Source organism: Tupaia chinensis, unplaced genomic scaffold (genome assembly GCF_000334495.1).
Source record: "Tupaia chinensis unplaced genomic scaffold, TupChi_1.0 Scaffold000007_1, whole genome shotgun sequence".
Lineage (NCBI taxonomy): Eukaryota > Metazoa > Chordata > Mammalia > Scandentia > Tupaiidae > Tupaia > Tupaia belangeri.
The window spans coordinates 2709526-2723316 of NW_006159436.1; the positions used below are offsets into that span (position 1 = coordinate 2709526).

The following is a 13791-nucleotide window of genomic DNA, read 5'->3' on the forward strand; positions in this document are numbered from 1 at the left end:
TTCAGCAATGCCTTTATTTTTTCAAGTTTTTTTATTTCATGAGAGAAAGAGAGAGAGAAAGAGAGAGAGAGAGAGAGAGACCTTCAGTTGGGTCTCATGCTGCAGTCCTCCCCTTTCTAGCCAGCATCCTGGTGTGGGTGCATATGCCTGGTGTACAGGCTGACCTGGGGACTGAATCCTCATCTTATGGCTGGGCACAGAATTTCCTTTGTGCTGAAGTTTTTAAAATACCTTTTAAATAACATTGGATGAAACTATTAACAGGATTTCGCATCAGACTTCGTGATTTATTTTAATCTGGTGGAGCTGTAGAACAAGCACCATGAACGTTGGAGACAGAGCTGATTTCACACTTCAGCTTTCCAGCGTTGGAGAATCACAGAAAACACGTTACAGATTGAGGGTTAGAAACTATCAGAAGCACTTTTATTTGGTTTAGACATGTAAACAGCTGCTAGCAGGAAGAAAGACTTTCTGAAAGTATGCTAAGATTTTATTAACTTTGAATAAAATATTAACCAAAGATGGGAAAATCTTTGAGAGTTCATTGAAAGCAATTGTTATGACAGCCCCTGGAAACTAATCCAGTATCTCAGGTGCAATCACTGATTACCACAAACTTGTGTCTTAGAGCAACAGAAATTTGTGTGTCACCGTACTGGAGGCTAGAAGTTAAAAATCAGCTTGTCAGCAGGGCCATACTTCCTTTGGAATAAGTAGGGAAGAGTCCTCCCTTATTTCCTCCTAGCTTTCGGAGGTTTGCGGACAGTCTTTGGTCAATTCTAGGACTGCAGCCACAGAATTTCAGTCTCTGCCTCCATCTTCACATGGCGTTCTCCTCTGGTTTGTCTTCATATCATCTTGTATTTAAGGACCCAACTACGCCAATATGATCTCATCTTAACTAGTAACATCTTCAATGTCCCTGTTTGCAGCAGGGTCACATTCGGAGGTACTACAGCAGTTAGCACCTGACCCCCTCTTTAGGGGACACAATTCAGCCCACACAGATGATTGATAAGTTGGTTGTATGCACTTCATAGTCTGTATAATTTGTGATTTCTCACCGTGTCCTGTGCTAGCTATGTGTTCACTTTGCATAGTTACGTCTTGCACAGACCTTGACTTCCATGTGTAGAGGTTGTTAAGGAGAGTCATGATGGTCTCTGCAGTAAAACAGTTAACAAAGAGACTGCTTATATTGAATTGTGAGAAACAGTGGGATCTGCTGCTTACTGTAGAGAACACGTGTGTAATTCAGCGAGTCTTGAGATAATCTTTTTTTAAAAGAAACCGTTTGTTTGTTTGTTTGTTTGTTGTGATTTTTAAGCTGCTGGGCCCAGGACTTGAACCATGGTTAGCTATGTGGGAATCTGGTGCCTTAAACATTATGCCACTTACTGGCCCCAAGATCATCTTAACGTGATTAGTCAGCAAACTGTTTAATGTTTTGGGGAGTAAATATTTTGTCTTGACTTTATCACTTTTTAAATAAGAGGGATTTGTAACATAGAACAGTTCACTAAAGTACCATAGGAAGAAAGTATTTACTGTTTCTCTGGCATTGACCTGATTGTCTTCTTTAAAAAAAAAAATGCATTGATAGGATGGGGAGGTGTGGTGTTATCTGTTGAAGATATTTTGACCAGCAGGACTGGGGAGAAATGTTCACATATTGAAATGCTCACATTGTAAGCTAAACAATGTGATTGAATGTATATACAAAAATAAATAAATTTATAAAAAAATGCCTTTCTGAGATAGAGTTGGCATATACTAAGTTGTATATATTCAAGGTTTGCAATTTAGAAAAACTGACACATGCAGGGCATATTTGGCTTTTAGATCCAGTAGGCACAGTGCTGAGGGCTCACAGTACTTTTAGGGGCCCATAAAAATGTTTTCATTTCTTTTAAAATAAGAAAAAAGTCAGTGTTAAGGCTGAAAAAAAGTTTTAGTTTATGGTATTATTAGTACCAACCCAATTGTAAGATATAAATATGAAATCTTATGATAGAGGCAACCCATGAAGGCGATAGTGCGCTCGGAAACCATGGGAATCCTAAGATGTCCTGTGTAGAGTGCTAGACCTGTGGGCCCACCAGGATCGTGAGCATTTCCACCCCCTACTCCCACCCCTGCCAAAGCCTTACTGTGCCCTTTGGTAGTTTCTTCCTTGCTCCCCTCTTTGGCTCCTGGCAGTCATGTTTATGCTATTGTCATCAATAGACAGTGGCAAAAAGTTTGCATTTTGAGGACTTTTATATAACTGGAATCATATCGTATATCTGTACTCTTATTTTGAAGGGAGAAGGCTTCTCTTATTCATCCTGATTGTTTTTAGATTCGCTTATGTCATTGCATGTATCATCAGTTAATTCCTTTTAATCACTGTATTCACAGTTGTCTGGATGTGTCAGAATTTGTTTTATTCATCTCTTGATGGACATTTGGGTTGTTTCTAGCTTTTGGCTATTAAAAATAAAGCAGCTGGGAATCTTTATGTGTGAAGCTTTATTTGGATCTGTGTTTGTGTTTTTTTTTTTTTTTTTTTTTGAGAGGTTTTTGCTATAGGTTGTATACGCTCCATCAGAAACACAGAGAGAGAGACAGAGAGACAGAAAGTGAGAAATCACCCCACAGGGGGAGATGGCCACGTCACAATCCCTTCTCCTCCATTCTTCTCTCAGGATCTTGGCCATGCATGCACACATGCGTGGCGTGAATTTAAGCCATCGGGTCTGGGACTTGAATTGCGGTCGACTACGTGGGAGTCCAGCGACATAGCCCTTATACTAACTGCTGGTCCTTTGACTGTGTGCAGGAGATACATGCCAAGACTCCCAGTGGATGCCTGAAAACACAGATAGTATCAAACACTACACATATGTTTCTGTTGGGTAGAAACCTTAGAATGGAATACTGGATCAAATGGTGCACATTTAACTGTAGAGAAAACCGTTACTCATGTTTGTTCTAGGTCAATTTCAGTTGTTTTGTTTTTCCTCAACCTTATGGGTCTTATTTCTCTGCTTTTTGAATGCCTAATAATTTTTAATTCCATGCAAGTCATTGTGAATTTTACCTTGTTGGGGATGAGAGATTTTTGTATTTGTGTTCTTGAGGTTTGTTCTGGGATGTAGCCAAGCTAGCTGGAAATAATTTGATCTGTCGAAGTCTTTTCAGATTTGTTAGATGGGATCAGAGCACGGTTTAGACTGATTATTCCCCATGACCGAGTCATGCTCCTGATTTGGGAGGGTTTCCAGTCTGGTGGGCTGGAATAGGCACTGTTCCCAGCCCTGTGTGAGTACTAGACACAGGTCTCCAGTCTTCTTGGATGGGCTTTTCCCCAGCCACTGGTAATTACTTTACATCTACACGCTGATTACTACTTTGCTGAATATTCTAGCAGAATTCTCTGAAAATTCTCTTTTTGTACTGCTGCTTTTTTTAGGGCGAGGGGGCTACTCTGACCTGTGAATCTGACTTGGTCTCCCTAGATTCTCCATGTCCTCAGGGAATTTGTGTGCCCAACTCAGGGGATCTGCCTGGGTTCTACCCAGTCTTTACCTGGGCTCTATCTCCCTGTGCTTGACTTGGTAACTTTCAAGGTGTCATTACCTAGAGCAACTGTAGGGCCCACTTCATTTGTTTCTCTCTCATATGGATCATTGCCTTTGATTGTCAGCTATCTCAGGAGGCCCTGGGACATGAACCCAGGACCTTTATGTATGGGTCCAGCGTCACAGAGCATTGCATTACTGCTGTGCCACTCTCTAATCACAGCTTATGATATTTTCAACTTAGGATAGGTCGAGTCGTAACCACATTGTGAACTGAGCATCTGTGTAGTGTTTGATACTATCTGTGCTTTCAGGCATCCCCTGGGGGTCTTGGCATGTATCTCCTGCAGATAAGAGAAAAGGGAGACTGCTATATTCTAACATCGTAGTTTTCTTAATCATAATACGTACGAATTCTGTGTACCAGGACTTTATTTTTAATGCCAGCGGGTGCAGTGTGTGTGTGTGTGTGTGTGTGTGTGTGAATGAAAGAGAGAGATGGGGGGGGGAGGAGGAAGGGAGGAGAGAGGAGAGAAGAGAGAGAAAGGAGCGAGAGAGAGAGAAAATGTGAGGAATCAGCCTCTAGTGGGGAAGGCAGTGCTGCAGTCATTTATTTATATATTTATATATTCATTTATCTTTTTTTAAAAAGAATTATTTAATTTTATTTGTTATTATTACTATTTTTAAAATTTGATGAGAGAGAGACAGAGTGAGAAAGAGAAAAGGAGAAGGCAAGCCATCAGGTCCAGGACTTGAACCATGGTTATCCATGTAGAAATCTAGTGCCTTTGACCACTACACCACCCACTGGCCCCACATTCAGTTACTTTCAACTTACCTGACCCTTAACATTGTTTTGAGAAAGAAGTATGAATTTATAATATTTACAATATATGTATACTTTGTTTCTATGTTGTAAATTTCATTATAAATAAAGGTATTTATGGTTGCATTATTTATGTGAATAAACCAGAGCATAACTAATACCTCTCTTGTCCTCAGCACTTGTTAAATACTTTGTGCGTAGTTCAGTATCACTGTTTCCAGTTTGACTATGATGCTGTATCTACATTAAATCTTCTAATCAGTTATGTTTACTTTTATCTACATCTGCTCTCGCTGCCTCTCCTTGACCACTAATGTATGTAATTTTTACTTTATTGTCTTGTTTTGGATATTTTTTTTGAAATTTTTTTCTTAGATGTGTACATTTTATTACATTGTATAGATTGTAGAACTACATGTGGAAGAGGCAAATTTGTTTTCTAATCTTAAACCCATGAAGAACTTGCTACTGTGGTATCTAGGCATTCAACAAATGCGTATATTAGAGTGAGTGAAATGTTTAATTAAGTTTGATACAACACATATTTTTAGTGCAAAATAATTATAATAATTGACATTTACGAAGAGGTACCATAGTATATAACTTTACATTTTTAAAGGATTGAAATTAAGTGCCATTTCTTTAGAAATTAAAAAAAAAACTACGTGAATTATAGTGTTTTTGCAGTGGTATTACGTGTGTATGTTTGCAACTGCTTAATGGCAGTTTGTTTCACTGTAATGGAGTATTTATGTTCAAAGAAAATAAAAATACCTTCAATTTTTAGAGCTCTTCTTTTGCCCTGTATGGGGCAGTAAGAGTTTTTATCATTTTATTTAGGTTCTTACTCTTTTGATACTTCATGGCTGAAAATGTTAAGCACTCATCTTTCCTTTCCCCAAATGTCTATATTCCGAAATATTTTACATTTGTTATGACCTTAAATGAGAGGATTATAGCTTATACACAAAAACACTTCAAAGTCAGAACCTTAAAGTATCTATAGAATTTTGTAATTATGTATGTAATTCTGTTTTTCTTTTTCCTTTTCTTTTTTTTCTTTTTAAATTTGCTATAGGGTGTGTGTGCTTTCAAGAGACAGAGAGAGAGAGAGAGAGAAGGAAAGTGAGAAAGATCCCCTCATGACGATAGCCATGCTGTAGTCCCTCTCCTCCATCCTTCTCTTGGGATTTTGGGCATGCATACACACGAACCCAGATGTGTTTCTCGTCACTGGGTCTGGGACTTGAACTGCACCATTGACCATGTGGGATCCAGTGGTTTTATCCATCATGTCACTAGCTTGACCAGGCGTATGATTCTATCAGTATGATTCCTTTGTGAAATCTGTCAGGGTCAGATACAGGTACAGTAATTAATTCCATTTATCCTATGTCTGCATTAAGATTTAGGCGTTATTAGCTTTTTTTCTCTTAAAACTTTTTTGATGATTTGTATTGATGTTTCAATCTTTCTCATACCCAATTTTAAACTAAATTTAGATGCGTACATAGAAACACCATTGTAATTGATTATAATAAGAATAAACTTTGAAATAGATAATAATTATCTGAAAAGATTGTATCATTTTACTATTGTAGATTAATTTTACTAGTTTTGTTGTTGTTTGTGTTTTCTCGTTGTGTTGACAGGGTTGCTTTAGACACTCTTGCTGCATTGCTAAAATCAAGTAAGTTTTTAAATACTAGAAATACTAGATACTATTTTTCTGAGCATTCTATTTAGTCTGTTAAAGAAGTTGGAAATGTAGATTTTATCTATAGTTATAAAGCTGATTTATAATATTCCAATGTCAATCTTGATTTTACCTTCTGTTGTTTTTGATATGTATAACTAATGCCATGTTATGTTTACTGAGTTACATTTTATTTGCTACATTTATATTGCTTACCCAAGCACATTGATTTCATGTTTCTGTTTTTTTATATAAACATAAAACCCTGTTAGTGGAGGAAAATATGTAAGTGGTATGTAATTATCACTTAAAAAAGTGAAGCTAATATGGTATTTAAGAGCTTCTATTATGAGAAATATCTTGAATAACTGTAATCTTTGTATCTAACACATGATTTAAACTTAGAACCCTATTATTAGAAATTCTGCTTCTATTGTAAATTCAGCTTATAACATTTTAAAACAGTGACTACTAATACAAATTTAGTCTAATAAATTATAGCATTTTTTATGTTCAAAATAGAAGCATTGGTGTTATGATAATGCCCTCAGAGAATAATCATCTAGCCTTATATTATATATATATATATATATATTTTTTCCTCTAAGATGTTCATTGTCACTATGTTAAATGTTAATTTTCATTAGCACTCCTATGGATTATTGGTTGATTAAATTAAGATTTTGTTTATCCACAGAAACATTTAGTCTTCAACTTCTGTGTTGATAGCTTTTATGTGTGTGTGTATGTTTTTTTTTAAACTGCCAGGGGAGACATCATTAATATGTTATTTACTAAAAATCATATGTCAGTGGTGAGACCAACTTGCTCTTCAGTTTGAATTACCAGAATTTTTTTTTTTCACTTGTTTTGAAAGGCAGGATGTCACTATATAGTGATCTTCCTGCTTCATCCTCCTGAGTAGCTGGGACTGAAGGCCTGTGCTGCTATTCCTGGCTGTTTTAGGCTGGGCCAGGAATTTAACCTGGGCCTTGTATGTTCCCTGAGCTTGCTGAGTAGCAACTAATGCCAAGTAGTCCTACACCGTGTACTATTGTGGCTGTGCCCATAGATTTTTTGAGTAATGGTATATAATTGATGGAAATTGTGCTGTACTATTGTGGCTGTGCCCATAGATTTTTTAGTAATGGTATATAATTGATGGAAAATCTGATGTTTGATAAAGTAATGGTTTATTACATTTTAAAAACCATCTTAGGTATTAGTATTATATACCAGAGTACTTGTTTAACAGTTTTATTGTTGAAATGAAAAGCATGGTGCTCAATTAGATTAGTTGTGTAGTTTTGAAATAATGTAATAAACTTCAGAGCAAGATGGTAATATGTGAATTACCCGTAAAAGGTATTTTTAGGCTTGAGCTCTAACTTTGTGCTTCAAATTGAAGCACAAAGATTAATTTTTCAAAATGGCAGAGAGCACATGCGCTTGCCGGAAAGAGAGAGAGAGACGAAGAGACAGACAGACAGACAGACAGACAGACAGAAGAGAGGGAAAAAGCACCTCCCGCTTTTTCCCCACGCACTGGGGCATGGCCATACCATAATCCCTTTTCTTACATTTCTCCATTCGGTCAGGATTTTGGGCATGTATGCACATGTGCCTGATGTGTTTTTCAAACCACTAGGGCCAGCATTCAAACCACAATTGGCCATGTGGGATCTGGCTTTCTCAACCACTGGGCTATGGGATTGACCCTGCATTAATTCTTAAAAAATAATTTTTTTTAGGGGACCAGCAGATGGCATAATGGTTACATTGCTGGACTCCCATGTAGTTGATCACAGTTTGAGTCCTGGACCTGGCGGCTTAAAACTTATGCTGGCGTGTGGGCATGGGTACCCAAAATCCCAGGAGGAGAATGGAAGAGAATGGAGGAGAAGGGATTGTGGTGAGGCTGTAATTACTTTCTGTCTCTCTGTACCCTATAGCAAAAGTCTGTCTTAAATTTTTTTTTTTTTTTTAGATTTTTGTCATAAAGCCCGTGTGCTTGTGGGAGAAACAGAAGAGGGAGAAAGACAGGGAAAGTGAGAAATCACTCCCTCTCCTCGCCACCAAGGAGATGGCCATGCCAATCCCTTCTCTATTTTTATTCGCTCTTTCATAAAGGAGTTTAATATTTCTCATAAATCCTATTTAGGCTATTGAGAACTTTGGTGGAAACATACAATTAATCATAGATGAGTTATAATGATCATAGTAGCTTTTTTAAAAGTTGTTTTTCATAGAGCATGTGTGCTTGCTGGAGAAAGAGACAGAAAGAAGGAAATTATAAGAAGTCACTCTCCAGGGGTTATGGCCATACTGCAATCCCTTCTCCATTCCTCTCTTGGGATTTCAATCATGCACATACACCCAATGTGAGTTTCAAGCCACCGGGTCCAGAACTTGAACTGTGGTCAGCCATGTGGGAGTCCTGTATCTTAACTACTATGCCACCTGCTGGCCCCAATCACAGTAACTTTTAACAAAGTCATTTTTATAGATACCACACTAAAGGCTTACAAGGGTACTTCAAAAGTTCATGGGAAAATGGAACTATACTAGTTTATATTGGTGCAAAAATTTTTGAAATCTTTGCATTTTTTTCAGAAATATATATGTTTTCTGTGAACTTTTTGAAGACCCCCTTGAATATTACAATTGGCATTAACAAAGTATGTATTAATTAAAAATATATGAACCTTTTGTTGGACCAAAACAATTGAACTGATTTTGTAAATAGCCATAGCGTTTGCAAAGTAACTTCTGTATCTGATAGGAATTTTAAAGCTTTCACATAAACAAACCTTTTCTCCCTGGTGAGTTTCTTTTGCCTCTATCATGTCAGAACATAGTCTGAGGAGGAATTTATTTGTTTATCTCAGTGTAATGTTTTAGGTTTTCATTAGCGTATCTGGGAACTGTAATAATTCTTTCAGGCAGCTAAAATGAGAGGAACGTTATTATTGCATTACTTTAGTGTCCATTTCATGAAATAGGGAGTCGTTTTATATTGCAGTCAAAGTCAAGATTAGTATTGTTTTTAACCAAACAATCTCAGATGGATGGGTTGCTATTCCACAGTATTTTGCAGTTCTTATAATTGACCCACCAAGTAATGCTGGGTGGCTCTGTTTTTTTGCTGTGATATGATTCCCTGGCTGGTATTTTAGTAAAAAAGCAAAACAAAACAAAACAAAAAACAAAAAAACCTTTTGATGAATCATCTCAAATATTAATACTTTAATAAAATGAAGTCAAATGTTTGGATTTAATTCTGTAATTCTATTCCAGTAAAATTGAAAACTTTTAATGTAGGGGCCAGCAGGTGGCGTATTGGTTTAGGCACTGGACTCCCACATGGCTGACCATGTTTCAAGTCCCAGACCTGGCAGCTTGCTTGTTTTCTTTTTCCTCTCCCTCTTTCTCTCTGGTGAGCACACAAGCCCTATAGCCGGCCATGTGGGAGTCCAGTACCCTTAATCACCATGCCCTCCTGTCAGCCCCTCTTTTTTGTTTTAAAGAGAGATTTTTGCTATAGGGAGTGTATGCTCACCAGAGAGATAAAAAGCAAGAAATCACCCCCAAGGGGAAATGACCGTGCCACAGTCCCCTCTCCATTTTTCCCTCAGGATTTTAAGCATGTACATGTACCTGGTGTGAGTGTCAAGCCACAGGGTCTGCAACTTTAACCACTGTCCACTACATGGAGTCCAATGATGTAACCATCAGCTGGAACCCAAAAAACCTTTTAATGTAGTTTACATTACATTAAAAATTTAATGCCTATAATATTCCTTACATTTCACTTACTAAAAAGTTACATAGGTAAGTTTAACCAAGCATTGTTTTGTCATGGGTATTTACATATCTGAGGGGCATCTAGGGAGTTAATTTCAGTGTAAACACACAAAGTTTCTAATAGAAGTTACAAAAAATACATAGCTTTTAATAAAAGCATATTCACAACTAGTAAGTTAAAGTCTTATTTATTTCATTTATTGTAATTAAAATATATTCATAAATTTAAAAATATCTGAAGCTTTTTTAGTATTAACATTGAAAAAGATGTAACTCTAATTTTAGTAAAGATATATCTATATTTTAATTTGTAAACCATGAAACAATTTATTGGCAAGTTTCTATTGTAATTTTCCCTCTGCAACTTGTCACATTTATTCTTTAGAAAATTAGGGATATTTAAAAAAATTTAAACATGTGGTTACTGTTTTTTCAACAAAGGAATTATATGAATTAATCACTACATTTAGGTTATATATAAGGATTAATCACAATACATAGGTTATATTTTTGATTTGTTCTGCCACTTTCTGTCATCTTTTTAAAAATAGTCTTTCCCATTTTTGTTTGTTTGTTTGTTAAAGAAACAAATGCCCGGAGAGCAGTAGACAGAGGATATGTGCAAGTGCTCTTAACGATTTATGTAGATTGGCACCGCCATGATAATCGTCATAGAAACATGCTTATTCGAAAAGGAATTTTACAAAGTTTAAAAAGTGTTACAAACATCAAGCTGGGAAGAAAAGCATTTATTGATGCCAATGGGATGAAAATTCTGTATAACACTTCACAAGTGAGTTATCTTTTTCCTATTATTCTGGTTGTGTAGTAATGATACAATTTGGTTCTTAAGGTACCTGCATTAGTATAGATATGATAAATACGTTTTTTAAACTATCGTAAAACCAAAGGAATAGTCATTTCTCACATTTGTCCTTAGATTGAATGGAGAGAGTAGACAGTAATATGAGATTTTTTTTTTTTCCAGAGTTAAGTGGAAGAATTGTAAATCCTTGGCAGGAAGGGATTCCAGATAGCCAGGTTTTATAGGATGTGGATTGAATAGTTGACTGCACTCAGTTTTGTGTGTTTGTTTCATAAGGTATTGGGTTGTTGGGAAAGTCGTGACACATTTTTGCATAGAATACCATAGAAAAATATATCACGACTTTCCTGATGACCTAATATTTGAGACTCTTCACAGGTGGTAGGGCCTTTTGTTGTCTGTAAGTGTTTTGCATGTCTTCTTACTGGATAGAGCATTTATTGAATAGAGAAGGGTACAGCAATGAAACCTGGAACTGAGAATGCTAGTCTGCCAGCCATCTTAAGCATTAACATTGTTCATAAAATATTCAGCAAGATCATTTTTGGCATCTGTGAAAGAGTCAGCTGTGGAGATTGGGGATGGTGCCATGTAACCGTTTTGTTTTTAGATGACTATAGTTATTAAAAAGAAATCTTTCTAAAAAAAAAAACAGGTCTTTATTCTGGTTATGAACTTGGCCTTATACATGATGAACCTTATCTTTCTCTATATGACAATAGTTAGGATATCTAAACCCATAGTATGTTTACCCATAGCTTTTTCTTCTCTAGCTCAATTATATGCACTTGTTGTCACTATTCCTAGTACAGACAGGGAGGGATGTTTGGTGTATGAAGAAGAGTTAGGTGACTTTGCTTATGATACAACGTTTCTGAACTTTAATTTCTCCTGTGTTTTGGCAGGTTAGATGTGAAAATGCATATAGAAAACTTAATACTGCATTAAAGTGCCTCTAAAGAATCAGTTGCTAGTCATAATTTACTGTCATTTAAAAAAGTTTCAAGCCCCTTATGCCTCAGCCCTTCTTAATATTAGATACTAGGATGGCAAATCAGACTCTTAAAACTTTGAATTGTGATATAGTACGCTATTCTTTTGTAAGTTGAAAGCTAATTTTATGAGAGATGCCTCTACAAGAGGCACAGGTCTGAGAGAGGCCCTGTCAAGTGTACATTTACTTCTCACACCTTTTTACATTTCTTATATCTTTTTTCCTCTACTCTTAAATTTTCATTTCTATTTTGTGCCCTAGACTTGGTAAACTGTATTCTGAGTCACTTATGGTTAGTACTTCTGTGGTTTTGGTACCAAAGGTGGTACTGATTTATGCTTATTTAAAATATAAAAGGAAAAGTCCTACTTTAAAATTTTTAAAATTTTTCCTATGAGGTTTTTATTTACAAATATTAATAGATACTTCTGAATAGTGAAGCTATTTTATAGTTATCCTATGCTATAATATTGATTTCTGTGATACTTGTTTCCAGAAAATTATCTATGTATTGCTTTCTGAAATAATGTAAACTTGGCTCAGTTACTCACCAAAGGCACATCGTCTTTATTTATTTTTCTTAAAAATCAGGAATGTTTGGCCGTCAGGACTCTAGATCCACTTGTCAACACCTCAAGTCTGATCATGAGGAAGTGTTTCCCGAAGAATCGCCTGCCACTGCCAACAATTAAGAGCTCTTTCCACTTCCCGTTGCCGGTTATCCCTGTGACAGGGCCCGTGGCCCAGCTCTACAGTCTGCCCCCGGAAGGTAGGACGCAGGATCCCGCCGGCTTTAGCTGGTGCTTAGAATTGTGTGGCTTTGCTGACTTTTTTTAGCTCGTGTCCAATTCTTTAGTAAGAGGAGTCCTAAATGAACATGATCAACTTACACATTTTATTTTAGGTGATAAATATTTATTTAAATATACTAAATTAAAATTTGGTAATTAAAACAAAGAGGGTGGAATATGTTGCCTATATGTACATTTTGTTGTGAAAATGTATTTCATATAGAAACATTAATTGATAGCTTACATAAATTTTCAAAGTGTAGGAATGCTTAGTTGTTATGTTTGAGTTGACATTTGTAGCTTTTTAGTGAGCCTTTTTCTTAAGTTGAAAATACCTCATCACCACAGTTGTTATGGTGCATACTTACAAAAACTTCCTCATGAAAATGATGTTCTGATTCCTTTATGGTGCATACTTACAAAAACTTCCTCATGACTTAACTGCATGAAAACATGAAATGATCAGACATCAAATGATACAGCCTTGTCATTTTCTGTGTAATACTACAGATATGTTGTAAAGGAAATAAAAGGTTTAATTTCTTAATGTTGGGAAAAGAATTTTGATAAGGTTTAACAAAGTGGAAAAGAAGACTTAGTCTAGGGCATCAGTAGAATTTCTGTAGTATTTTTTTATTAGTTGATCACATTTTAAAAAAAAATTGAAGTTTATTTATAAATAAAATACTTATTTGAAATAATTGTCTTTAAGGAATTTTAAATAACTAAAATTAATTTAATTATCTTTGACATAGATTTATTAGTGGTGTATATCATATGATACATTATTATGATTTCATTTTTGAAATGTTTAATTTTTTTTTTTTTGAGATGTTTTCGCTATAGGGCGTGTGCGCTCACCAGATAGAGAGAGACAGAGAGACAGAAAGTGAGAAATCAGCCCCCAGAGGGGATGGTCACGCCGCAATCCCTTTTTCTCCTTTCTCCTCTTGGGATCTTGGGCATGCACGCACACGCACCCGGCTTGAGTTTTAAACCACTGGGTCCGGGATGCGAACCACGGTCAACTATGTGGGAGTCCAGCGACATAGCCATTACACTAACTGCTGGTTCCCGAAATGTTTAATTAAAGTACAGGTTAGATCAACACAAATATCAGAATGGATCATTCGGAAACCTTCTTTCAAAGGTTTGAAAGTCTAAGACAGTCTAGAACATATGAGTAAGTTAACTAAGTGAAAATGATGATCTGATTCCTTCCCATTCTATCTGACATTACCAACAGATTTTAAAAATAGGGGAAAATAAGTACTGAATTCAAAAA

At 36.1% G+C, this 13791-nt stretch overlaps 1 protein-coding gene across 1 annotated transcript in view; it reads left to right on the forward strand.

Moving 5' to 3' along the window:
- Positions 1–13791, forward strand: part of AGTPBP1 (ATP/GTP binding carboxypeptidase 1) — a 134753-nt gene that overhangs the window by 52497 nt on the left and 68465 nt on the right. The window contains exons 8-10 of the mRNA XM_027775591.1: positions 6048–6085; positions 10480–10688; positions 12307–12484. Coding sequence (XP_027631392.1) covers positions 6048–6085; positions 10480–10688; positions 12307–12484 — 425 coding nt within the window. The remainder of the gene's footprint in view (positions 1–6047; positions 6086–10479; positions 10689–12306; positions 12485–13791) is intronic.